Source organism: Urtica dioica, chromosome 4 (assembly GCF_054948205.1).
Source record: "Urtica dioica subsp. dioica isolate 48M chromosome 4, U.dioica_male_clone48M_v1_H2, whole genome shotgun sequence".
Taxonomy (NCBI): Eukaryota; Viridiplantae; Streptophyta; class Magnoliopsida; order Rosales; family Urticaceae; genus Urtica; species Urtica dioica.
In genome coordinates this window covers 16,963,225-16,988,997 of record NC_142759.1, presented here as the reverse complement: position 1 = coordinate 16,988,997, position 25,773 = coordinate 16,963,225, and the positions used below count along the sequence as shown (strand labels likewise).

At 35.6% G+C, this 25,773-nt stretch overlaps 2 protein-coding genes and 1 long non-coding RNA gene across 7 annotated transcripts; all 3 read right to left on the bottom strand.

Annotated features, from left to right (window-relative positions):
- Nucleotides 1-217: 217 nt before the first annotated feature.
- Nucleotides 218-10,659, bottom strand: LOC149400908 (coatomer subunit beta'-1-like). Of its 3 annotated transcripts, none has more exons than XM_089611863.1 (25): nt 10,402-10,659; nt 9,957-9,977; nt 9,783-9,844; nt 9,600-9,654; nt 9,175-9,211; nt 8,761-9,086; nt 8,537-8,668; nt 8,306-8,454; nt 8,118-8,186; nt 7,793-7,940; nt 7,627-7,692; nt 6,619-6,807; nt 6,347-6,487; nt 6,164-6,238; nt 5,875-6,051; nt 5,698-5,789; nt 5,490-5,606; nt 5,088-5,202; nt 4,881-4,952; nt 4,375-4,571; nt 4,138-4,231; nt 3,986-4,050; nt 3,665-3,797; nt 3,380-3,548; nt 218-603 (listed from the first exon to the last, which is right to left on the bottom strand). In XM_089611863.1, the coding sequence occupies exons 1-24, from the start codon at nt 10,402-10,404 to the stop codon at nt 3,420-3,422; spliced, it is 2,664 nt and encodes an 887-aa protein (XP_089467989.1). In that variant the 5' UTR covers nt 10,405-10,659; the 3' UTR covers nt 218-603; nt 3,380-3,419. The 3 variants fall into 3 exon arrangements, 2 of the variants coding, with proteins under 2 accessions (XP_089467989.1, XP_089467988.1); XM_089611862.1 differs by lacking the exon at nt 218-603 and adding an exon at nt 1,840-2,170; XR_016296486.1 differs by lacking the exons at nt 218-603; nt 3,986-4,050 and having other exon boundaries at nt 3,414-3,548.
- Nucleotides 10,660-14,950: 4,291 nt separating this feature from the next.
- On the bottom strand, nt 14,951-16,325 carry LOC149400907 (uncharacterized). Of its 3 annotated transcripts, none has more exons than XR_016296551.1 (3): nt 16,167-16,325; nt 15,918-16,069; nt 14,951-15,424 (listed from the first exon to the last, which is right to left on the bottom strand). It is a non-coding gene; the product is annotated as an uncharacterized LOC149400907 (long non-coding RNA). The 3 variants fall into 3 exon arrangements; XR_016296550.1 differs by having other exon boundaries at nt 14,951-15,406; XR_016296549.1 differs by having other exon boundaries at nt 14,951-15,396.
- A 349-nt stretch (nt 16,326-16,674) lies between these two features.
- On the bottom strand, nt 16,675-21,311 carry SULTR3;5 (sulfate transporter 3;5). Its single transcript, XM_089612384.1, has 12 exons — nt 20,936-21,311; nt 20,273-20,480; nt 20,011-20,182; nt 19,744-19,809; nt 19,509-19,622; nt 18,826-18,942; nt 18,596-18,722; nt 17,944-18,230; nt 17,672-17,862; nt 17,500-17,582; nt 17,302-17,378; nt 16,675-17,009 (listed from the first exon to the last, which is right to left on the bottom strand). Exons 1-12 carry the CDS (start codon nt 21,237-21,239, stop codon nt 16,809-16,811), a joined length of 1,947 nt encoding a protein of 648 aa, XP_089468510.1. The 5' UTR covers nt 21,240-21,311; the 3' UTR covers nt 16,675-16,808.
- Nucleotides 21,312-25,773: the final 4,462 nt, after the last annotated feature.

The following is a 25,773-nucleotide window of genomic DNA, read 5'->3' as shown; positions in this document are numbered from 1 at the left end:
TATAATATACGGAAATTATAGAGCGAACGGGATATTTTTTTTCTTCATGAATATCGTAGTTGGGCCAGTGGGGGGTCTGAAAAATAAAAGGAAAAAAAAAGAGTCTTCATTGTCTCCTTTAAATTTTACACACGAGTAAAAACAAAAGGTGGGTTTACAAAAGTTGTAAGAAATTGAGTACCGAATCATATGAGTTGAGATGAGATACGAGATGAGATATGAGATTATATACGATAGCAACGAGACATTAGAGAGTTAAGAGAGGCAAATTAGGGTGGTCCCTTTTGAAAAAACACAACTGGCTAAGTGATGCCATGTGGTGGCCTCTAATCTTATCAAGAACTTTGGTATACCCTTATTATTAAGAAATATATAAAGATAAGACGATACCCTTGCTTTTTTTTTTTTTTTTTTTAATTTATTTATGTAAAAGGACCTCTACAACTACAAGGTGACTTCCTCTAATGCAACTATATACTGTCTCACCCAATTAAAAAAAGAAGAAAATAAAATTATATATACATATATCCTAGAAATTTGTTCTCTTCTTATTTGGCCTTTGAGATGTTCCTTGCATCTTCTCTAACAAAGAGGAATAAAACCCTGATCACCAAAAAAAAGAGGAGGAATATAAACCCCACTTTCAATTTCAACACAAAAGAAGATAGAGAAAGAGAGATCTCATTGCTGCCCATTGGTGTTTTTCGCTTTATAACTTTCATTTCCAACGAAAGAAAATAAAACAAAAAGAAAATGCACAAATCTCAAAATAAGAGAAGTGTGAAACGTGCTAGTTTATCAGTATTGGGTTGATATACTTAATTTAAATTTGTCACATTATCTATTTAAGCCGTCCTTAAGGAAGATTAAGCCGGCCAAGCATATATTCAAAACCTCCGAAACAAAATGCATCAATGTCAAAATAACTGAAAGTCAAGCAGGCCAAAAACAGTGATGTCAGAATTTCAGAAAGAGTAAAATTATCAAAACGACTTGAACTAATATCTAACTCTTTCCCTACCCTATTTAACTTCTAAAGAATCTTACTTCTCAAAACTGGTTCAGAGGTACAAAGAGAAACCCAAACAAAGCTCATAATGGTTTAATAAAGGCTTTTATGATTCAATGTACATGTAAGCCATCATAGCAGCTTTATTATTAACTATTATATTTTTTTTGTCTTTAGCATTGTAGCTATGCGTATTTAAAACCCTAGCTTCTTATCTCGTGAAATTAGGCAGAGAAGCAGGTGAAAAAGAATAGAGAAAAAGCACTAGAAAATTATTTCCTTCGCACCCAAATTCGCTAAACTGTCGGCACGTGAGAACAAACGACTCAAAATAATTGAACATAAAAATACGACAAAGTATAAACGCGTACAAGCATTATCTGTGAATACGATATCTATATAAACTCTCACACACATGTGACATTCCTAACCCGAAACTACACGAAACGCCAACTCAGTTCCCATATTCTTATAATACCTGACCGCCATTAAAGGAAAAAATAAACCAAAATTAAAAGAAAGAAGAATTAATAGTTGTGATTATTATGATTTTTTTTTGTTTTTGTTTTGTTTGTTAACCTGCTTTCGTGGATTATCCGACAACATATGTGAATGTACAGAAACAATGTTTACCAGAGAGAGAAATTTACATGATTGGCCATGATTGGAACATTCTTTGTTAATCATTCGCACATAAAGTTAAACAAATAAGCCTAAATACACAAAATAAGAAATTAGGAGAGCGATGAGCTGGTTCATACTAACTAACAAACTTCATAATTTTTATAATACCGAACTACACATTTTATGTGTGTATTTTATATCCATGTCAAAAGCAGTACTAGGCTTTCGAATGTTAAAAGTAATATATTCCTAAATATTTTTCTATTATGTTAATGAGATTCGGTATACCTACAAAATATCACAGGCCACCGGAAGAATCAGTTTAACTTCTTTGATGAATGATCTTTTTCGCGCCTATATTATGCCAACCCAATATAAGGTGTATGGCATCAAGTGAAAAGGAAGAATCTAAAAAAATAAAAAAATAAATTTGCGACACTTTACATAGATGAAAACTCAAACATCTCTCTCAAAACGTAAAGTGATCACAAAAATAAGTATTTCCAAAAGTACCTATGAAAAGCTTTCGGTTTGGTCCTGCATAAAGAAGTGTAGTTGTATGTCACTCCGCGGGAAAAGAAAATTCGAACGCTGATTCGGTCATATGGTAATTAATTATAAGGCTAATACAAAGTTTACAGTAAAATAATAATTATTTTGGACCATATGGTAAAGAATAAAGATGCTAATATGATAAACCAACAGGTCGTCCAAATGAAATGCAGCATTAGTGGAGAGATGAGACAATCCAATTTTCAAGTTTATTGATGATGAGCGAATTGAAATTTGATCAGTAAGTGCAATGGTTTTACATACACGTGGCAGATGGTTAGTTGACATAGTCATTCACAATGCTCAACTTATATTAACTAATGAACAAATGGCAAAACTAGCACATGGGATCAAATCCAACCAAACAAATTCAATATGGAACAGATCACATAAAATATGGTTTTACTAATTTATTTCAAATAAAATAGTTTATGTGACTTCTCTATCTTCTTATAGACAAGGTAAGGTCAAGAGATGGTAATAATTGAGGAAATACTTAAGTAGAATAACTGAGATTATTTAATTTTGTTTGTTAGAGATTATTATTATAATCAATATAGTATGGTAATTTTTCTTCTTTTTCTGTCTTCAAGTTTAAAAAGGGACGAGTAAAATGCGAGTGAACACAGTAATGGGGCTAAAAGAAAATTATGCCAGGCTGTGATCTCCTGATACATCAACATTGAAAAAGATAAACTTAATTAAGGAATAAATATGAATTTTGGGGAGGAAAATAACAAACATCAAGCCACTGCTATTCACGATTTGAAATTACGATCAAGTTTTAACAAGGAGACCGAGACATACAAAGCAATTCAAAAACTTAGCAGAGACCTATGATTGTTTGTTGATGTGACGAATAGTGAATCCTATTTTTTTTACTAAGAAATTAATGTCACAAAGGGTGTAGGGGTTCATATGTTATTCACATAATTTTTTGATATACGTAGTACGGCATTTACAATTTCGAACCCGATGAACGAAAGCTATAGAAGCAGGGATCAAGGGGCAAGAAAGACAAGATAGTGTAGATATCAAATCCTATCATTTTTCTAAATTTGAAGAACTAAATTACAAAAAACATGTGTGTTGTGATCCAATGATTGCCAAAGAACCGAAAGAAAAGGCGACGCATTGACATTTGGTATATACTAATTCTTCAAATAGATTAGAGAAAGTCAGATGTACACGTACTGATTGATAGCAGAGAAAGTCGGGTTTAGTTTTGTGAAGTCTAGTCTTCAAATGGACCCCATTCTCGTTCATCCTCGTGAGTGTTTGTAGTAGGAGCACCATAAGTGGGACTAGCATCATCTCCTTCGTGTAGTTCTTGGTCCTTGTATTCCCAGCCATCAATTGTCCGCTGAATAAGATTTAGACAACAGAATCTTCAAAACTCTCAACAACTCAAAAGTCACCATTTTCTACCTCATCGTGGCAAAAAGTCGAAATGGATCCGAATAAAACTTTTTTTTTTACCTCATCGGGATGTTCTCCATCAACAGTTGGATCATCTTGTCCATCAGTCAGCATGATTTTGAACCTTTCAGCGAGATCTATTGTTTCTTTCTCAAAATACTCCGAGTATAGTTCAGCAGAACTGCGGTTTGACCTGCATTACATTCAGTTTAGAAAAAAAAATTAATATATTTAATTCAATTCTTAACAAAAGCAAAACAGCATAGTTTAAGATTGCAAAACAAAAAAATTGCAGAGAAATCGATGGTAATTGTCATTTCAGAAACAAAAGCAAAATGAGGCAACATGCTAGAGTCAGATTCAAGAGAAACAGAAAGATACTGGTCTTCAAACAAATTAGGGTATTCTTTGGGATCAGCCAACGACTCAGCAGCGCTCTTGCTAATCTGCACTAGCTCTCGATATGCACAACTCATATCAGCAATAATACACCCATGTAAACATTTAAGTTTGAAAAATTCAGATAACTTTACCTTGCTCAAGTGATTTCTCCAAACTGCAACTATCCCTGACACCTTGCTTGGAAGGTAAGCACGAGCCATCAAAGCTGCTTCAGGTATTCGGTTCCTGCGAGCGAGCATGGAATACTTATATGATAAACCTTTTTGGTAACAGAAATTCCTTGGAGCTAGTTCACAAAGACGGAAAGGGTTGAAATTCACTTGAAAACGAGAAAAAAAGCACATCATTTAATCGTAAAGAAAAGATACCAGTCCAATAGCAGTTGTATGCAGTATTCTAAGTTTCCCAGCAGGAATGAACAGAGGAATGCAACATTATTCTTTCCTAGCTCTTTGGCAAGGGACGCAAGTTTTAACATTCCTTGAGCATCTCCAATAGAAGAATAAAGAAGCAATAGCCCACTCAAATCAATTCCGCGCAAAAGACAGTTGTCAGCCAATTCAAACTGCAAAAAATTAATCCAAGCGATCAATTACTTCTTTTAATTATTTATTTTTATGGATCAAAGAGCCCAATGTTAGGTAACCATCTGATGTTTTCAACTAGTAGTAAATTTAAAAGATCTCCTACACAGCCTATTTCAACAAAACGAAAACAAAAAAGAATCCTCTACTGCTGATATGCTTGAATCCAATTCCATGCCTTAACTAGATGATATCAGTTTCACCTGTAACTGATGAGCCTGTAGGGAAAATATTCAGAGGTGAAACCATAACAAGTATTGTCTCATTCAATATATAAAGGGAAAAGTTACCTTCCCAGTAGACATAGCAGTACCTCCAAGCCACCTCCATTTTAATTCAGATGGGAATTTTGTAGCAATTTCCTGAAATCCAAAAGCAAATATCATTCAGAAAGGGGTATTAATACTAAAAAAAAAAAATTAAAAAAAAATCGGTGAGTCGTCTTTCTAGGAGATGGCTCCCCCAGATAACCACAGACCTAAGTACAAGATATTTACCTCCGCAATATCAAGTCTTCCAAGTTGTATTGCCAGATCAAACTTGTGATCAGGATCTGTAGCCACTTCCAGCGCAGTTTCCAACACTCCTATTGATTCCAGAAAGTGGGCGACACTAGAAAGAAAAATGACTGATCGGTGAAAACATCATTAACGCTATACTGGATCATTTTCTCTTTAAAACTTGAAGAATGACTGAAACAGAACATTTGACAAACATTATCAAGAACAGCTTGTGGTGACGCCGTGATTATATTTCACTCATCATTTGTGTTCTTCATATTGAAAGTTGCGAACTTTAACTTAAAGCAACTGAAGTTTCTGTCTTGAACAACAGCCAAGACACGTACTACTTTATCATTGAGCAGTATAGAATAATTTGTTGATGTCAACATTGTATACCTGTTATGATGTTCCATAGGAATCCCAGGTAACAATTCCCTGGCAGCAACTAGGTCTCCACGCAGCACAGAACTTTTGTAATACAGCAAGACCTCAAGTAAAGTGTATCCCACGACACTACGAGAAAAATACACTTATGTTAGAATATTTCCTGAAGATGTAAAAGAATACAAACATCTTCCAGCAACACCAACGGAGATTCACTTACTTGAAGTCTTTATCAATAAGATAGACACGATCTTGACCATTCGGATATCCCAACAAGTACATAGGTCTGTCCATGTGGACCATTGTTGTCACCTGCAATAAGTAATTGCTTCTAAATCTCTTTCTATATGTGAAAGACATCGACATAAAGTGTTTCAGGGCATAAAAAATCCAGTACCTCGGGGCCAATACAGTAATTAAGCCTTTGAGAAGAGTTGGTGTAGATGAAGCATTCATGCACCCAAATTCCAGTCATAACACGCTCATCTACTTCAGTTAGAAGTTCAAATGCATCCTCGAAACCCCCTTCATCACCCGCCTTTCCGCTGTTAATAGATGATGTTACAAGATCCCTCTGCCAAATAAAGCGTATTAAATATTAAATTAGCAAAAAATAAAACCTGAACTCTATAAAGTAGAAAACACCATAAAATTGGAATCCAAATAACCAAAAAGAACTTTCTTACATGATATTTTAGGATGTAGAAAGACGAATCACTAACTATCGCCACAAGCATCCCATCAGCATCCCAGTAGACATTCTAGAAAAAAAAAATTAATGGAAACAAAAATACATGCAAATTAATATTACAGTGGAAGGATAGAAGCAAAAATTGAGATATAATGATTTCAAAGATGAGAATCCATACTTTGACATTAACATCAATCCGCGTAATCAGTTTGCAATCTTCCCAGTCATAAAAGCATAAAAAATCACTTGAGCACATTGCCAGTAATGCGCCTCCATAAATGTGTTCACATGAAAATGCTGGTTGAACACTCTTCTTTTCCTGAAATTTTCAAGTTCAGTGAACTTTATTCATTTGTTCTGTATATCATACATATTCCAAAAATATAGACCAATAGCTAATGAGAGTTTATTGTTGCTTTCAACGACCTTCTGTATTGTAAGGGGTCAAACCTGGTATGCCTGGTTAAATATATTTATCTTCGATGTACTTTCCCTGACAGCGTACTCTCCTTTGGATGACCAGGAAAATTCTAATCCCGAGCCGTATGATGCATACTTCCAATTCAAGGGGCTACATATAGAGTAATCGGTGGCTCCACAGCAGACAAAATAACTCGAATCTGGATTGTGCTTTAATCTCTGGTGCCAAACACATAATTTAATACTCGGTTTGGTGAACAAGCTACCAAAATGAAATGCGATATTCTAACAGTGCAAGTTAAATCAATTGTGGCATGCTGAACTGAAGACTATTCAAGCAAGGTCGATAAAATAATGCACAACCACTTATTATGCATAATTTATTATGCATAACTGTTCTATTACCACGAATATCCTATTTACAAACTTCCAAGATTTGAAGGTTTGGCAAAAATATAAAGTTAACAGAGTGGGAGTACAAACACAACTAGTCTCCATGTTTTACATCCTATAGAGTCAAATGGAAATCTCTTTAGTCAGCGTAACTTTGAGAAAGAAAGGATTAGCTTTCTTAAATTACAAAACAACGAAAGAAAAAGAAGAAGAAGAAGAAGAAGAAGAAGAAGAAGAAGAAGAAGAAGAAGAAGAAGATGAAGAAGAAAAAAATCAACTAATTTTCTATTCCACTTCGAATTCAGGCAGGCATGAGATATATGAAACTTAATGATCCATTTACTCTTTTTATCGAGTGTCTTCGAATAGGCAAAAAATCTATATACTTGGTTCCATTAGACCACAATGAAGCTTCACAGCCATTCCTAATTCGAATATCACGTTTATAATAACAAAGATAAGAACGTGTTCATATGGATGAAGAAAAGTAACACCTAAAGTTCAGCCGTACCAGAAGGGGATATGAACACATAGAGCACAACATCACAGAAGCAACACAAATCGGGATCTACGAGACTGGCAATTACTAAAATGTTCGTTCTTCTTGAACTTGCCTATTATAAGCTTTATAAGAGAGCAACTTACATGAGGATAAAGATGGCATGTTCCATAGCTTTTAATTTCCAAAGGCAATCTTTCTCCATCTACAACCTGTGTAGCACAGGGAATAAAAACTACTTTTTACAGTCAATCATACAAGATTTTGATATCAAGCACAGAGAGGAAAGTCCGGGCAAATAGGAAGACAAACCACAGCAGCCTTAACACTTTTGATTTTCACAGTTTGAGCTTCATTATGTTTGGCCCAAATTATTCGTCCAATACTGTCCATACTTGCGACTGGTTCTTCTCGACCGATTTTAATCATGATGGTCCCTTCATCATAACCAATGGCGATTCTAGGGGAAAAAAAGAACCAATAAACTTGTAATGGATTGAAAGCAACCCATTTTTTTTATAACAGGACACATGACATCGACAATTAACATTGCCCAGTATAGCTTTCTTAACCATTCGTGGTTAAATGTCTTGAAGTTTCAAATATGCAAAAAGTTGAAAATTCAAGACAAACTTACTTGTATGATCCTTTAAAATAACCAAATGCCCAAACTCTTTCAAGCCCATAGTTCAACGTATTCTCAAGCCTGCACAGTGTGACATACTAATGAGAGCAGAAGCTGCTAGGGGAAGAAGTAAAAATAATTTTATATACCAAACATGTTATAAGAAATAAAAAATAGATATGCAACTTCCTATGACTTACCCGTAACTGATTGCATTCCATATTCGCACAGTTCCATCCTCAGAACCAGATAGTAGTATTGGAAGTTCATGGTGGACACAAACAGAAGAAACGCTATGCGTGTGTCCTTTAAGTGTTTGAATACATCTCTTCGTTTGATAGTCCCACACCTGTTTCCAAACGCTTGAATTGTAGTTTCTTCCAAGTAAATATGGAGAAGTACAAATGCTTTCATATGAATTCATCGCTTGCCTTCACAGTATGGTCCTCAGATCCGCTAATTAAGTACGGCTTATCGCCAGCAGCATAGTAAGCAACGCTGGTCACTCCTTTTGTATGGTCCTGCAATGTGAAACTTGGGCCGTGCGAGCTGAGATTCCAAACCTACAAGTGATAATAGATCATCATCTTCATAAAAACGAACGGTCATGGCATAAATCCATGCAAATTACACGGTTAAAAGACATTAATTCTACCTTAACGGTGCGATCTTGGGAAGCACTTGCAAATGTGTTGGTGTCCTTGGGATTAAAAGTAACTTGCATCACATAACCAGAGTGCCCTTCAAATCTTTGAGTGCATGTCCAATTCTTTTCCCAGTTCCAGAGCTTGATTTCGTTGTCGTCAGAGGCCGAAAGAAACACTGGAAGTGTTGGATGGACAGCCACAGATCTAATGAAGTCGCAGTGCCCTTCAAACATTATAACTTTTTCCATCGTGTTATAATTGTATACACGTATGGTATTGTCATCAGCTCCGGTCACTATCCACTCTTTGCGTGCGATAAACTTCGCCGATCGAACTGAGATAGAAAAGAGCATACTTGTAGTTGTAACCCATAAGTATGAATTGCATAAGCACAAATTTAGAGGATAAAAAACATAAAGTACCTGGATGCTCAGAGACTTCAAAAGACTTTATTAGAGTCTGAACAAATTCAGAATCTTTTAGTCAGTACAAACAGGATAGTTCATATAAAAGTATGTATTTCTTGAAGCTTAGTTTTTTCAAACTCACATGCCAGTGACCACCTCACAGCTGAAAAAAAAAGTTATGAAGATACAAAGCACACATCCTAAATGCCTTAAAATAGACTCGTAGCTATTGTCTAATCCTTCAAACTTTCTTATTCACTCGAATTCCTATTTCTATCAGAGTATCAATTATAAATTTGTTGACATCAAGTCCATATGCGAGCTCAATATTATCTCCTGATTACATAAGCAATGATCTCTCAACCTTAACGATGGGAAGCAAAACGAGCAAGTACGTAGTAACATTCTGCATTAATATAATGTTGCATTCATTAGCTAACCTGTGCCTGGTAGTTCCAAATCTGGACGCACCCCGAAAAGAGACCCACAAGAATCCTGCAGGAAGGTAAGAATATTAAGGCGTGTCAAATTTTAAGAGTTCTATCTCACGCCAATCTATTGCAAAAAAGATAATTATTTAAGTGTTAACGGTGACAACCATAAGCGTAAATCAAGGAATTTACCATGGCTCAGTTGGATGCTGATCTACTGATTTCACTCGCTGACTTCTCAATTCAATTTTTTTCTGTCAAGAATGGCATTTTTCAATATATTGTATATAGTTGAATGTTGAATTCAAGGCATAGACTCAAAATAGTAATGACAATTTTCTTGGCGGGAAAGATAATAGTACAAACCTTGATTGGTAGACCGAGAGGCTGAAGAATCACAAAAAAATATGTAGTCAGTTCAGCTATAAATTTAAAAGTTGCAATTTGCAAAGGATGTATTATATAAATAATAAGAGACTATATAATATAAGCCAATTCGCTGGCGGGATATAATTTTAAACAGACACAGGTGCAGGTATATCACTTCTCCAATGCTTAGAAATTCAAGGAAAATAAAACACAGCAATATCAACGTCGTTCAATTCCAATTTTGTTTAAAAACAGAGTTAGTGCAAGAGCACAGAATCACAGAAAATTTAATACGCTAAAAATATGAAGGAAAAAACTCAAATCACTTCAAGCGCACTTTTCAGGATTCGAACAGGAAGCAGAAAAAATCGCAGAACAAGAAATGAAAGACAAGGACGCGTAAATAGGTTAACATGAACAATTCGAGCTGAAAAAGCGTTACCATTTTCGGAGAGACGAAAAACTTGCCGGAACCAGAGCGGGACGAAGAGAGACAAACTTCAAAAATAGTAAGATCAGCGAATGTGCGATAACCTAGTCGTTCAGAGCCCTCTGACTCGCCCTATTGAAGAAGAACGGGGTGATTCGGCAGAACGGGAGAGATTGTTTCCGTCGGGTTTCGATTTTCGTGTTGGGGCGTGTTTCCGTAATTTTAGACATTCCTAATGCAGTATTGATGTCCATTTCCCTGATTTAATTTTCTATGAGATTCCAAACGCTTCAAATTTCATTAACTTAGTAAGTTCCGTAATTTATTTCTCTGATTATTCTGTTAGATGATAAATTGGGAATCGCTTTCCAAATAAAAATGCGGGGATCATTGAATTTAATCACGATATCAGAGCTGCAGCTGAAATGCATTTTATTGAAGCACATTACGGTTAAATATATTAAATTATGTTAATATTAACTAATATATTGCGACGTATACTTCTGGATTATACGTTATACAAGAAAAATGTAGACACATGGTAGAGGTACATTTAAAATATATATTTTCTACAATAAATACAATATAAAATATTTTCCTTGATTTTCGTAATTTTTTTTTTTTTTTTAGTAATATACTCATGTGATGAGTCCTTTTATCAAAAAATAAACAGAAAGGAAAAAGAACGTTTGAAAGCTAAACATTAGATTTATGAATATATATATATTTTTTTTCTTTTCTATAAGAGACATTATTAGTTAAGATTACATAATATAGTATAGCAGTGCAAGCGCATGTAGCACCTGTTGACTAAAATTACATGATTTAGTACAAAGACATTAAATTGAAAGATGATAAATCATCCATATGTAAGAGGGCATGCATTTTTGCAGTCCAGTAGCTCGAACTCAGGACTTCTTGATAAGCGTGTTATAAACATGTTTGTTTGTACTTTCATAAGTGAAAAGAAGTTAGTTTGAGAGCATTTTCATGTGTTTTATAGTGTTTTTCTTAATTTTCAGAGTTTGGAAGTTCAAAATGTCGAATAGAGCATCCGAGGACGACGGGACAATCGCAAGGAGTTTAGAACATCATTCGGATCTAAATTCTGACACCCGGAGCTCAAGATAGGTGGTTCAAGGTGAACCAAGTAATGCACTAACTTCCAGAGTCATGTGCGTTTGCCCTGTGCTGCCCCTGTGCGGTGAACAGCCCTGTGCGCTCACCCTGTGCGTTGGGTGTGCGGTGCACAGGTGCGGCGTACAAGCCCCGATTCCCACTTTTTTTGTCACGCGTTTTAATTGTAATCTAAGCCGTTGGATGCGATCCGACGGCCTATATGAGCTCCGAAAAACCTAGGAAACCTACAAAAAACACTTTAGTTTGTTCAGAAACAGATCTTTGCTTTTGTTTTTAGTTTTTTTTCTCATTTGGCCGCAAAAATCCCGGGAGAGAAGAAGCGTTCAGAGATGATCATCGTCGCCACAATCTCGTTTTTCACCATTCACAGTTTTTATCTCTATTCTCTGAATCTTTGGAACTCCCGTTTTTATTAATATAATTCAGTTTTCAGTCATGATTGCTTTATATTAATCTCCGTTTATTTTCCGTTCAATCATGCACTAAATTCATTAAGGGCTATGGTGTAGCAAGTTAGGAATATGGTTATGGATTCAATCATGTCAAATTAATATTCATATGCTCTATCATGTTTGTTTATTTTAATCCCGTGTGTAATGCTTGAATTCGATTAGCTACCGTGTTCATGATATTAGGATTGCTTGATGCTCGAAAGAGATTAGGTTAGTCGTGCACAATGATTAATTTACTGGGATACATTCCTAGGCTAGACATAGCTAGGCTGTTTCGGAGTCGTGTGAACGCTCTCGTTTTTAATGCTAACTGTTGTTTTTAGGGGTTGAGATCGAGAGAAGATATCCCGGCATATGTTTAGATTCTTAGATGTTCGAGAGAAATCTTAGATTACCATTATCGTGAGCATGATTAGCAAACATAAGAGAGTGTGTTTTGTGCTGAATTCCCGAATCCAAACCATATGAATAACTTGTGAAGCCATAGTCCTTGCTTTCTCATTATCGTGATCTATCGTTTTTTTATTGTTTTTAATTTTCGTTCGCTTTTTTATAACCATCACAATCATCAAATCATCGGGTTCAATTCGTGCTAGTAATCTTGTCAATTTAATTAAACATTTTCCTCGTGAGATCGACTCGTACTTACGAACTTTACTACTTGAGCGACTACGTGCACTTGCGTACGGAAAAATCGCAACACTTCTAAGTAGAGATATGTGTGAGATTACCACCCGATCAAACTAATTACTACGAATATGTAATATTAGGTTCAATGTTAGGTTCAATGTTGTTGAGCATTTTATCACGGACTTATATAATAGGAGCCACCAGAGAAGTGGGTAGCTCACCCGCCCTCTCCCATCAACGGTCAGCAAGCGGGCCGTTGATGTCTATCATTTTTATATTTAATTTGTATAATATTTTTAACAAATAATATTATTATCATCACTCAGGACACTGCCGGCCCTGGGCTAAGGCGGGGTAGGCCCAGGCCTAGGGCCCCATATGTGGATGGGCCCCAAAAAATTTACATTTTTATCTATTTTTAAGAAAATTTACATTTTTACCCTAAAAATTTACACTTTTGGCCCATTTTCTAAAAATTTTTACATTTTTTACCCTGAAAATTTAAATTTATTAGTATTATAGAGCCCCAAAATATTGAATCGCCTAAAGCCCCCGGTGAGTTTGGGCCGACCCTGACTCGGGAAATATGATGATGCTTCTAATCATAGTCTAGTCACATTGTGTATTTGTCTATTCTGTAGGGCAGTGAGAGAGACCATGGCCCACTCTCTCTCTCGTGCTTTGCCTCTGGTTAAATTACCTCTGGTCGAAGAAGCTTTGAAAAACTAATTCCTAACAGAGCTTAGAGATACCTATGCAGAGGTACTTTGATTACATCTCTGTAGTTCATGTGTCCTAATTGTGGATGCGTTCTTTGAAGTTTGTAGCTTCAAGTATTTGTTGGAAAAATCGTAAATAATAACAAGGAGAATTTAATTACAACTAAGTTTCAATTTGTGACAATAATTCAAGTGCGGCCTACTTGTCGAACCATCGGATTTTACCTGGATGTATAGTTAAATAGCTAATTGAAATTAATAGATTTCTAAAATAGTCAAAGTTTTTCTAAAATTAGTGATATAGCTCAAATGTATAAGTATCTTAAATACTAAGTTTCACGTATGTTTTTGAAACTATGATTAATTTTTTGAAAGTGATAAATTACTTAATTATATAAATCGTTATAACTTTATATATATAGCATCCTCTGAACCATTTTTGGCTTCGTCATCTTTGATATATAATGCCATGAATGGTTTGTTGCCTACAGGTTTTACTCTTGTAATATGATTTGTGAAATAAAAAATAAACTCAGATATAAAATACTTGGAGCTCAGAAATGAGCCTGCCAAATTTTGTTAAAATTTTTTCAACACTAAGATTCATATTAAGACTAAATAATAAATAATTTAAATTTTTGTCCAAAGCACAATTAAAGCATGAAAATTATCTTTCTTTCACATGTATATAAAATCCAATAGCTTACAAAACAAATAAAATTTATTGCATGACTTTGAGTAATAGCTACATGTATTAAATTTATATTTAAAAAAGATCTTGCCAACGTCCATATTACCTTTATCACAAGAAAAGAAGAAAAGCTCTTTTTTTGTAAAGCGAGATAAAAGTTGAGAATCTTTTTCATATTCTTCCCTCTGCTGCTTTGCATAGTGAAAAAGGAGATTCGACGTTGAAGGTAATTCTCGAAGGTGAAAAAGGGTCTGACTGTGTCCATATTCTAAAGAGATACAGAATCTTGTTATCAAAATGGTCGGTTATTCTGTGTCTCACAAACCTTACCTTGCTTCATATATATATATATATATATGTGTAGTGTAGCCCTATAGTAAGCGTATCTCCTTGTAGTAACCTGAAATGACGTACTCAAGTGATGACATGATTCAACCAGCTCTTTCATACGATGTCTCATTCAATGCTTGCCCTTTGTTCAACTCAGCCTATTATCAATACCAGGGAGACGAAGAAGAACAAGAGGAGGAAGAAGAAGAAGAAGAGCCCAATTGGGTTCGGCGATGCAAATCTATTTTCGCTTGGCAAGACGATCGCGACGCCATAAACGGTGGGATTGCTAGCGCCGATTCCGATAAAAATGACCCGAGCGAAGAGGCTACGGAGTTTACTTGTAAAGATAAATTCGCAGCGGAAAACTACCCGGAAAACGACGCTTGGTCAATTTGTGATTCTTTGTTTGGAAATGGAGGCGAAACGGCTTGTTCGAAGTCAAGCTACGACAGAGAGATCGCACGTGAGCCTGAATACGCAGTTTACGAATGCATATTCGGGTACTGGCCTTGCTTTTACAAAGCTGACCCCAAACACCACACAACAATTTAGGCGGCGGCGAATGAGTTTCATGTTTTAAGAAAAATAAGTGGAAGTGCAATCAATGCTTATATGCCATTTGAAATTTCGGTTTTAGCTGTTATTCTGTAGGTCTTGTCATCTAATAAAAAAATCTCTCTTTCAACTCTCTATTAAAAGATGTAACTCATACATCGCTCCAATTCATGGTCAATATCATCTTCTTCCTCGAACAGTTTAAAAAACCGCGCTTGATCTTCTTGTCTCTTCTTCTTCTTTTGCCAGTACTTGTACACGGCTATATCAATCCAAGGATCAAACACAGTGATGACATTCTAACAAGGGTAAACATAAGAAATCATAAGCTAAAGGTATACACAAAAGAGATAAAGTTGTGTTAACTTCGTCCTTGAACAGAACATACTTTCCATCGGAAGGACAAAACTCCAACTCATTGTGTATGACATGACCAGATCTTCCTCAGAAAACCCGCATCTATTCTTGCATTTCTTGTCTGATAGTTCTGTAAGAGGCTGAAAAGCATAAATAACCTGTTGTTCTTTCACTTATGATCGCTTATTAACTTAGAAGAACACTTCAGAAATTACATCTAAAGGTTAACTCAAAAAGAATATTTCTTTCATTTATCTATTATTATTAGCTTGTGATCCAAGTCTGGCAAAGAAGAAGTTGGAAACTACTCAATAAACACTCTTTAAACAGTATGACTCCTCATCAACTATGCCAATTAACAAAACAAAAAAAAAAAGAACAAAAAAAGAGTTAATTTGTTTCATTCGTGGGAGATTTCAGCATTAATTTGTTTAATCTGTTACTAAAATTTCATTATGAAAAAGAGCTTAACTGTTTCTATACATACAATACAATGGCATAATTCTAAAATGGGCGAAGGCAAAAGAGTCAGAGGCAAAATGCACAAAAAGGAGGGAAAGAAACAGAAAGCCATGATTCTACTTCATGAATTTTCATAATCGATCAAAGATTAGAAATTCTAAGTCAGATTCAGGTTCCAAGAAAACTGACCTGCCAAGACTCTTGTCCATCAAATTTACAGATGCGAATCGGATCCTCACATCAGGCAAGTTGGCCATGTTCTCCGCTCTTAGCCTCTTAATAGCTCGTGGTTTGTAATATCGTTATCGAACCCAAAGTTACAGTAGCTCATGACACAGACCCTAATTTCAGCCGAAAATCAAATCAAAATAAATCACGAAATCAATTCAACAGCTCGAAACGGAAACGGATACGAAATCGAAATCGTATCCTTATTACCTGAGACGACGCCGATAGATATTTCGAAGAGCATAGGAATCGACATAGTCAGTTTGATCATCGACATAGCCAATGTGAAACGAAAGGAATCAGAATCCGCAGAGAAATGAAGACGAAGAGGTGGCGAGAGCGCGACTAAAGTGCGGTCAGACGACACGTCGTATCGATGGTGGCGCTTATCAATTAATGCCATTTATATTATTTATTTAATTGTAATCTTTTTTTCATAAATATAATAATAATTACCATTGGGACGAAAGTCGAAAGGGAAAGGGAAAAAAAAAATGCCGCCACCACTATCCGTGTATGAAAATTTAGAACATTTTTTTAATAGAACCTTTAGCAAGCCTCAGGTTAGCTTAGACAGGCTGAATATGATTATATTTTTCTTCAAACATTAACTGTAAAGCGTACACAGAAAATTAGCTTACACGTATTTATTTAGGACATACTGATAATATTCCTTCGGAATAACAATGTCACATTAGAAGATTTTTCCCATAATTGATAAAGGAAAGAACTTTATGTTGATTTTTACTCTAAATTTATACTACACGTTACAAAGGAAAATAACTACATGCCAATACGTTGGTTACAATCAAAGATTCAAAAATTTGGAATCACTACATTGCCGAATTAGAATTAAACGGTCGTTGCAATGACATTATTAGACTGCGATACATCGAGGGCGTCACCGTTTTCTTTTGTCTTGTGAAGCGAAAACCGACAAGCCTCCACAGCATCTTCCACCGATAAGTGAAAGTTTTCTTTCCCCATCTTTTCGACGAAGTGAGAATGTATGAACTTTTCCATCACTCTGAGCCTCGGGTTCACTATGGCCATCTACAATAATTAAAACAAATATATATCTTAATCAAAATATGGCTCTTTAGGAGGGTACTCTTATTTCTTTCTTAGGATGTCATCTTCAAATAATTCAGAATTTTTTTCTACTTTTTTTTTTTTTTTTTTTTTTTTTTTTTTTTTTTTTGTCTAAATACAGAAAACGAATTTATTTTTAAAGTAATACTTTGATATGAGAATGTATAATAAAATTTAAAATAAAGAGTCGTTTTGTAATTTAAATTTGTCTTGAAATAACAAGATTTTGATGTAATCAGAGAATCATCATTACCTTGATTCCTTTGGCAAACAAGGTTCTCCGAACCTCGATCAGTGTTTCAATTCCGGTCACGTCAATGGTTGAAACACCTTCACGATCCGCCGAATTGTGAGTGAGACACGTAATTATAAAAAATAGCCAATAATAAATCAACAACACTTGTTTTTTTTTTTTCTTTCCAAAATTGTATACAATTTGAATTTGCCTTACCTGTCAAGTCCAACAAGACATGCTCAACCTCACCCACTTCAGACTCTGGGTTGGCCTCTTCCTCTCTAATACACCTCAAAATCCTAATCATCAAAGTTTTCCAACAATTAGAACAAATCCGTTTTTTAATTAAATTTAATTCGAATGATAATAATTAAAAAAAAAAAATTACCTTTCCCTGATATAGTTGCCGTTGGCATAGAAAATAGGGGAACCAAGTTGTAAGACTATGAACCCGGGAATTGACGTGGCACCAGGATATTGCTCTGTGTCACGGTATAAGTATGAATTCTGTATTTTCCCCAACTTACAACTAGCTGGCCTAGCCACGTACATTAGAGCTCTTAATAAACCAAGTCCCACCTAAAAAAAAAATTAATCAAAATTATTTCCATGGTTCGTATATTTACTAAATTGCGATTATTTATTCATTTGCTCACTTACCGAGAGCATGAGTCCGACGTCCATGCTAATAAAGACGACACCAGAGAAAGCAGCCATGCAAATGACGAAATCGAATTTATCGACCTTGAATAAATGGATAATTTCGGTGCAGTTGATTAGGCCGAGCATGGCTGACATAATGATCGCGGATAGGGCAACGAGAGGCGTGTAGCTGAACAAGGGAGCCAGGAATAGGAGAGTCAACGCCATGCAAATCGACATTATTACGTTCGACATCGCTGTCTTCGCTCCCGCGTTGTAGTTCACCGCCGTTTTCGAGAATGGTCCTACAATTTTTCATTGATAAATAATAAGATTTATTTTGTTTGTGATTTTGTCAAGTCATTCAACATTCGACATGTGATTTTGTAAGGGAATCCTATCTTATTTTTTGTGTCTCCTTCTACATCTCTCAAATATGATTTTTTTTTTTACCCACAATTGATGTAACTTATTCCTTTTTACATTTATAACTCAAAATTATAAAACAATTTCTTATAAATTCTTGAAAAATCCAAATCATTTTATGTATCTTAGGAGTTGGAAATTTTGGCTCCACCGATATGACGTGTCATAATTTAATTAATGACAGTAAAAATATAGTGAACCGTTGATCTGGATTTTGCAACAGTGGTTTATCCGTAATTATTACCTGTAGTTAAGTAGCATGAAAATAATGAGCCAATAATGTTCATGAATCCAAAAGCTATCATTTCCTTGTTGCCATCAACTTGGCTGTTATTCATGATGGCAAAGCTCCTTCCAATTGCTATCCCTTCCTGTAAGAAGTAAAATTATTATGTGACTAATCATCGATTACTTTAACGCCGAAAGTTGAAACAAATAAATAAATAAAGTTGATTAGGGTGAATTATTTCTTACAGCCAAAGCAACAAGGGCAGTGACAAGTCCTGCTTTCAAAACCGCTGGCAAATATCTCGAATCAAAGGTCAAATATTGGATGGAAAGTGGATTAATGCCTTTCTTCAGTGTGCCCACCTAAATAATAATATTAAAAGTTCAAATTAAATCACGCGGACATTTGTAGTGGAAGAGACTCGTCATAAAAAAAAATGATGCCTTTTATTTTAATTTGTAAAAAATAATGATGTCTCCCATAAGGACTCATTTTATGGTACTACACAAAGTCAACATATAGATAAGAGTCACAAAACTAATAAAATAATAACGGTAAATTAAATATATATAAGCTAACCAAGACGAAAAGAAAACATTAATCATGAAAGAAAATTTTAACTATATATGGCCATTACTTCTTGATATAAAGTTCGTTCATGCATATAGTAAAAAGTTTATTTACACAGTTTAATATACAAAAACAGTCTATAGAAAATTCCTTGGTCTCACTAAATAGCATGAACAAGTCCGATACATCAACCTTAAAAGAAAGAAAGCGCGGTTAATACGTAATTCCATGGGTCCCAACAAATATTTCCTTTTCTTCTCATCCAAGTGAAACACATAAAATCATGACTTTCAACGTCACTTCATTGGAAATTTGGTTGAAAATTGAAAGCATAATTATAAATGTTATTATTACTTACGGTTTGTATCCCGTGATCTTTTCCACGGATTAAAAAGGCGAAGACACAGCCAACTACGACAACCACCATCGGAGCCATAGCTGATACCCAAAATAGCTTTGGTCTTTTTTCCCTCTGAAAGTGATTTGTCGTATTATAAAATATTCAGAATACGAATAAAGAGTGACTGCTAATAAAAGTATATAGTGATGAATTAATTAAAAAGTATACAGAGAGAGAAATAATAATCGCTTACGAGATATCTGGTGAATTGAAGGAAAATAAGGAATATTATGCCCACAGTTGCACTCTCCCATTTCCACTACAAAAAGGAAACAAAAAAGGGCGTAAATAATTAATTGATCAATTTCCTTTTTCCTTATATGCAAACATTATCCGAAGTTTTGTCCATGCATACATTCATAGGAATAGAAAACACGCATCACCGTCCATAACAAATAAAACAAAATAATATCATTATTTCATATCATCATTTTACTTGTATATGTAAATGAATACAAACCTCGTGTCTGTTATGGAAGATAGCGTGTATAACAGAGATGATGTCAGTGTGAGACGTGAAATGCTTCAATCCAAATATGCCTTTCAACTGTTGAAGGCAGATCAGTGTCGCCGTGCCTCCCATGAACCCAGTTATTGTCGAGTGAGACAAAAAATCCACCAATATCCCTAATCTACAAAATTTTAATTAATTAATTACTATAATATAACCATGTTCATGCAACATGTTAATTTTGATGTATTTAGAAAAAATAACTACCTACCTGAGAAAACCTAAGAGGGTCTGAAAAATTCCGGTGACTAGAGTGGCGGTGAAGACGAGATGGAGGTACAAAGCGGGTTCGTGCTCCGGCGAAGCGACGGTGCCGATCGAGTCGGCGATGATGAGTGAACACGCCGCCACCGTTCCCACCGCCAAATGCTTCGAGTCACCGAATATCGCGTATATAAGTGGCGGCACAAAACTTGAGTCTATATATACATTTCATATTTACATAAATTAGTTCATGTGACGTAAGCTTTCTTGTGCATATGCGATATTTATTTATCCTCGAACAAAATATACGCTTCATTAAGAGGGAGAAAATCAACAGCAACAACACTAATAATAACAGTTGTGAATATCAAGAGAAATTTTAACGATAATAATAATAATGATAAAAATTAAGTACGAGTTTTTATTTTTTATTTTTTTTTATATTTTGACCCGAATCCAACTCCACATTTAGAATGAAATTTAACAACACGTGTATTTTTTTGTGAATTTTAAAAACCTACGTACTTATTACCAAATCAATAATAATAATAACGATGATATTTTCGCAAAAAATAAATATATAACAATAATATCATGATGGTAAAAAAATAAAAAGAAATAGAGTAAGATATGCATATTGACACGTAGGTAAGGATATTAGGAGTCTCACATAGTCCGATGATAGGAGGGATGTTGGCGAGTTTGGCGTAACTGATGCCCTGAGGTATGGCTAGGCTCGTTATCGTGATTCCGGCGAGTATATCGAACCGGAATAGCCGGAGATTGTACTCCGGCAACCATCCGAACACCGGAATAAAGTACTGCAACGCTTTTCTTGCCCGGCGAAGCCCACTTTTCTCGCCGGCGAACCGACTAAACGGGTCGTCGGGAAAGAACGTCTCTTTCAGGTCCGACCTCAAGGTCTCTGCAAACCCACGTGGCTTCGAAAACCTCACGGACTGACCCGACTCCATTGATTCTTTATAGAGAGAGAGAGAGAGAGAGAGAGAGAGAGATGATAGTGTTTGTTGGTTTTGGTTAGAGCAGGGTTTTTGTTATTTTTGCTTGGTATGTGCAGTGTATTTATAGGCAAAGTTGTTGGCATATGATAGAGAAGAGGAAATACATGGGAAGACGGCGAAATGAAAAGTTAATTTGTATGAATATAAATTATTATAATAATGAAGAAAATGATGATATCACTGATATGGATGTTTGGATGTAGTGAGTGTGTGCGTGTGAGTGATTAATTATGGAAACAACATATTTGTGACGCGGAAACCGAATTAGCTATTTAAGTGACTTATTGTAGAAAAATTAGTTATTCAAGTAACTTAAATTAGATATCAAGCTTCCAAAGTATCTCATTAACGAATAACACCATTTTGACGGCTAGCTTTTGGTGAGAGGGCACCAAGGAGAAACGGAAAACTCATTGGGGAACGTGGGAGAATTTTTGTGCTCGAAACGCCGAGGATGGCCTTAGTTTCCGGAATTTGGAATGTTTCAACAGAGCATTTTTAGCCAAAACCGTGTGGCTGATGCTCCGTTTCCCGAATGCCCTTGCGTCGAAGGTCCTTAAAGAGAGCTACTCTCCCGATTCGTGTATTCTTCTTCCACAGGGTCTTACAAGACATCTAGTCTTTGTAGCGGTATCTTTTATAGGAGAGAAAGGTGATTGTTGAAGGTTCACGGTTACGGATAGGGTCGAGGGAGTACATGGACGTTTGTAGGGAAATATAGGTGGATCCCACGTGATAAAGGTTTTGTTGTTCGAGATAGTTCTAGAATACCCGAATGGGTGAGAGTGTCCGATTTTAAAAACCGGAATGGGGAGTGGAATGTTCCTCTTCTCCGGAGCTTGCTTTGTGAGGATGATGTAGTCGTGGTCTTAAAAATCCCCGATTCTCGCTCCATGACGGCCGACAAGATCATTTGGCACTATAGCAATGATGGTGGCACTTTAGCGTAGAGCGCCGCGGTGGGTTGTGGATCCGCGCAGGAAGAGGAATGGTAGGAAGAAGAGGAGGAGGAGGTCGGAGACGAGGAGGGTGCCGCGGTGGTGGGTTGCCACATGGAAGACCAGCGGTAGGAAGAGACGGTGGTGGTGGCGTACGACAATCGGTGGTGGACGTCTGCTTCGTCTTCAGCACCCACGCCCAGGGTGTGGAGAGAGAGAGAGAGAGAGAGAGAGAGAGAGAGAGAGAGAGAGAGAGAGAGAGAGAGTCGGTGGCGTGGTGGTGGTGGATGGTGTGGCTCGATAGTGGACGACGTGGCACGGTCGGGGGGAGAGAGAGAGAGATAGAGAGTGAGAGAGAGAGAAATTCTGAATGAAATGAGGAAGAAGAAGCAATTCACGATTTATTCAATCTGACCTAGGTTAGAAGTGACATTAGAAGTGACTATAATGTTTAAGTCGGACAAAACGGTGTCGTTTTGTAAAATTTAAAAAATTTGGCGAAGAAAACAGGGAGCCACAAATTTCAAGGGTTTAGAAGTGACATTAGAAGCGACTAGTCGTTTCTAAATTTAACAACGTCGTCGTTTTGATTAACATCTGAAAATTTTGATGGAGACAACAAGAAAATTAAAATTTTGAGAGATTAGAAGCGACATGCCGCTTCTAATTGGCGAAAAAAATTTAGAAGCGAGTTGTCGCTTCTAACCTCAAACAGTATGACTTTGTCAAGGAAAAATGTTTGTATATCTGTGGAATAGGTTAGAAGTGACTTGTCACTTCTAAATGTCAAATGTCGCTTCTAATTCTATGCGTTGCTTCTAAAAGTCATTTTGGTAGTAGTGCTCCCTTAGAAGTACAAAGTGGTGGGAAGATGCGTGGAAGCTTCAATTCGCTCCAAAAATTCGCTCCTAATTTGTTTGGAAAACCGGGCGAGATTGGACTCCTACTTCCGAGAATCTCGCTCTCCGCAGTACAACCATCAACCCCTTTTTCCCCCGTTGTTCTAAGGGGAAGGAGTCGACTTTCCATGCTCTTCAGGAGTGCCGCGATAGTGTCCAAGTGTGGAAAGTGATTGGATGGTGGAAAACTATAAAAGAGAAATTCAATGGAGACACTCTTGACCTCCTCTTTTATGTTAAGTCCATCTTATCTCCTCCACATCTCTCCGATGGACTCCATGGCCGACCTCATCGACGCAAATCGGGCTTCTCGACGATGGTACTAGATGTGGGGTGGGAAGTATTTTTCGTAACTTTATGAGTATGACTCTTTTTTCCTATATTGTTCCTCTTGCCCGACCTTTTAGTCCATTGATGACAAAAACCTTTGGCGATCTTACGTGGGCTAAAGAAGGTCGTTAATGGTCAATCTTATCAATAAAGAGGCTCTATCTACCGATGTAGGCTTCGATATTGCGGATATTATCTTTATTTGGTCTAGTTTTTGTTGGTGTGATTTTTTTTTAATGTCTAGAAGATGTAATAGAGCGGCGCACTTGTTATCTTGGAAAAATCTCCTTGTGGAAGATGATGTAATATGGAAACCCCCTTTTTTTCCCTGATTTCAAGGGGTTTTATTGGGTGAGATGGCCATTTAATCTACAGACCAAACAACATTAAAAAAAAAAAAAAAACTTAAAATGAGATTAAATAATTTTAGGAAGGTGACTTTTGTTACGTTCACAGGACCTTTTTTTAAGAAATTTTATTTAAGACTTAATTCATGACTCAGATAATAATATTATAAAGAAAAAAAGGGCAACTACTTACATAAATTTCAAAGTGATTATAATCTTTAAATTTGCAACTAAGAACGTTTTCATGATTTTTATTAGATAAATTATTATTATTATTATCATGATAAAAGGAAGCAAAAAGTTAAGACAAAGTGGAAGAAATAGAGACGAACGATGTACCTTATCTATCTCTCTTCGACATCCATTGTAGTTTAACATTTTTTTACAATTTATATTTGGCAAACAAATTTCTGTATAAAGATATTATGCGGTACAGATATCACATATGAATGCACCAGGTAATATATTCTAATTAATAATTATCTTACTATCCACTAATTTTTTTTTTGTAGAATATTCAATTTTTTTTATTTTTATTTTTTATTTTTATTTTTTTTATGTTTTTTGGATTGAAGTAACCCTTCATCAATAGATACCCGAAATTTCAAGAGCATACTTGACGGATAGTTAAAAAATTTCTTGAGATTCCAACTCTTAGCATATCATTAGAATAATTGACTTCATTCTCCTATTTTATAATGATTGAAAGTAAACTTACTTTTATTTTTCATCGTAGTAAATTACTTAACACATCGAAACAATGTAAAATTTCGGTATTGATATAGTCATTCTTACTTTTCAAGCCTCTGAATATCTCGTGGGACCCTTAATGGTGAAGATATATAACATAAGTCGATATGGAACATCTAAGCATGGATATCAAAAATCGAAATACCGTTATCGATGTCGTACCGAGATTCAAATTTTGTTGGATTGTCGAGAGATATCAATAATTTACTGAAGTATCCAGTGAAGATAAGAGTAAACTGTATCGATGATGTTACCGTTATCGACGTGATTTACCGACAAATTCTGGATTTATCGAGGGTTATCCAGTGAACACATCATTATAAAAAAAAATGTTTTCATATCTAAAATAAAAATGTAAATAGTCTACAATATCTTCATTATAATCATGGATTCAAATGCCAGCGATTTTCTCCGACAATCACCGGGAATGTCGTTTCCAGTGAGTAAACGGCCGACGACACCTTTGAAGTCGTTTTTCCTCTATTTGTCGTTCGACATTCGCCGAAAACGAAACGCCGTTTCTACTTAAAATGATCGGTCGTTTTCGGTCATCTTAAAGAGTAAAAATTTCATTCACTCGACGACATTTTCAGAAAATCGAAGAAAACAGCGACAATTTGACGAGTTTCGGACAACTGCAAGCAAGCGGAGAAGACGAAAAAATTTCGGCGACTTTCTTCGAGTTTCGTTCCTCCTCGGCGAAATCGAACGTGCTCAGGTGAGTTTCCACAATTTTTCGGCGACAAGAGGCAAGTTTCGGCGAGCTGGGCGAGTTTCGGATTTGCAGTATTGAAGAAGAAGAGATGAAGATGGTGATGGCAGTATTGAAGAAGAAGAGATGAAGATGGTGATGACTGAAGAAGGGAGAGAAAGATAAAGTTTGTTTGTTTTTTTTTTCCTTTTTGTTTGTGTGTAAACGTCATATAAAAACTTGTGCGCGCAGGTTATATAAAACTTCCCCATTTAATGAATTATTAATGACATATCAAATATTACCATTTAATTAAAATCAATGCACTTTAATTACCATATTCAAGGAAAAAATATAATATAAAAAATATTAATACTATTAAACATCATAAGATATTGTGCAAAATAAATGCACTTCATTAGCGTTCAAATACCGAATTTTTAGCTTTAAATACCTAACTTACAACAATAACAAAATATGTACTCGAACATAATAAATAAGAGCAGATATAAATAATTAAATAAAATTAAT

Coding starts and splice junctions, on each gene's coding strand:
- LOC149400908 (XM_089611863.1), bottom strand. Junction 9,845..9,956: donor CTCTCGGTCTACCAATCAAG/GTTTGTACTATT, acceptor CATTCTTGACAG/AAAAAAATTGAATTGAGAAG. Junction 7,941..8,117: donor TATTTTAAAGGATCATACAA/GTAAGTTTGTCT, acceptor TTTTTCCCCTAG/AATCGCCATTGGTTATGATG.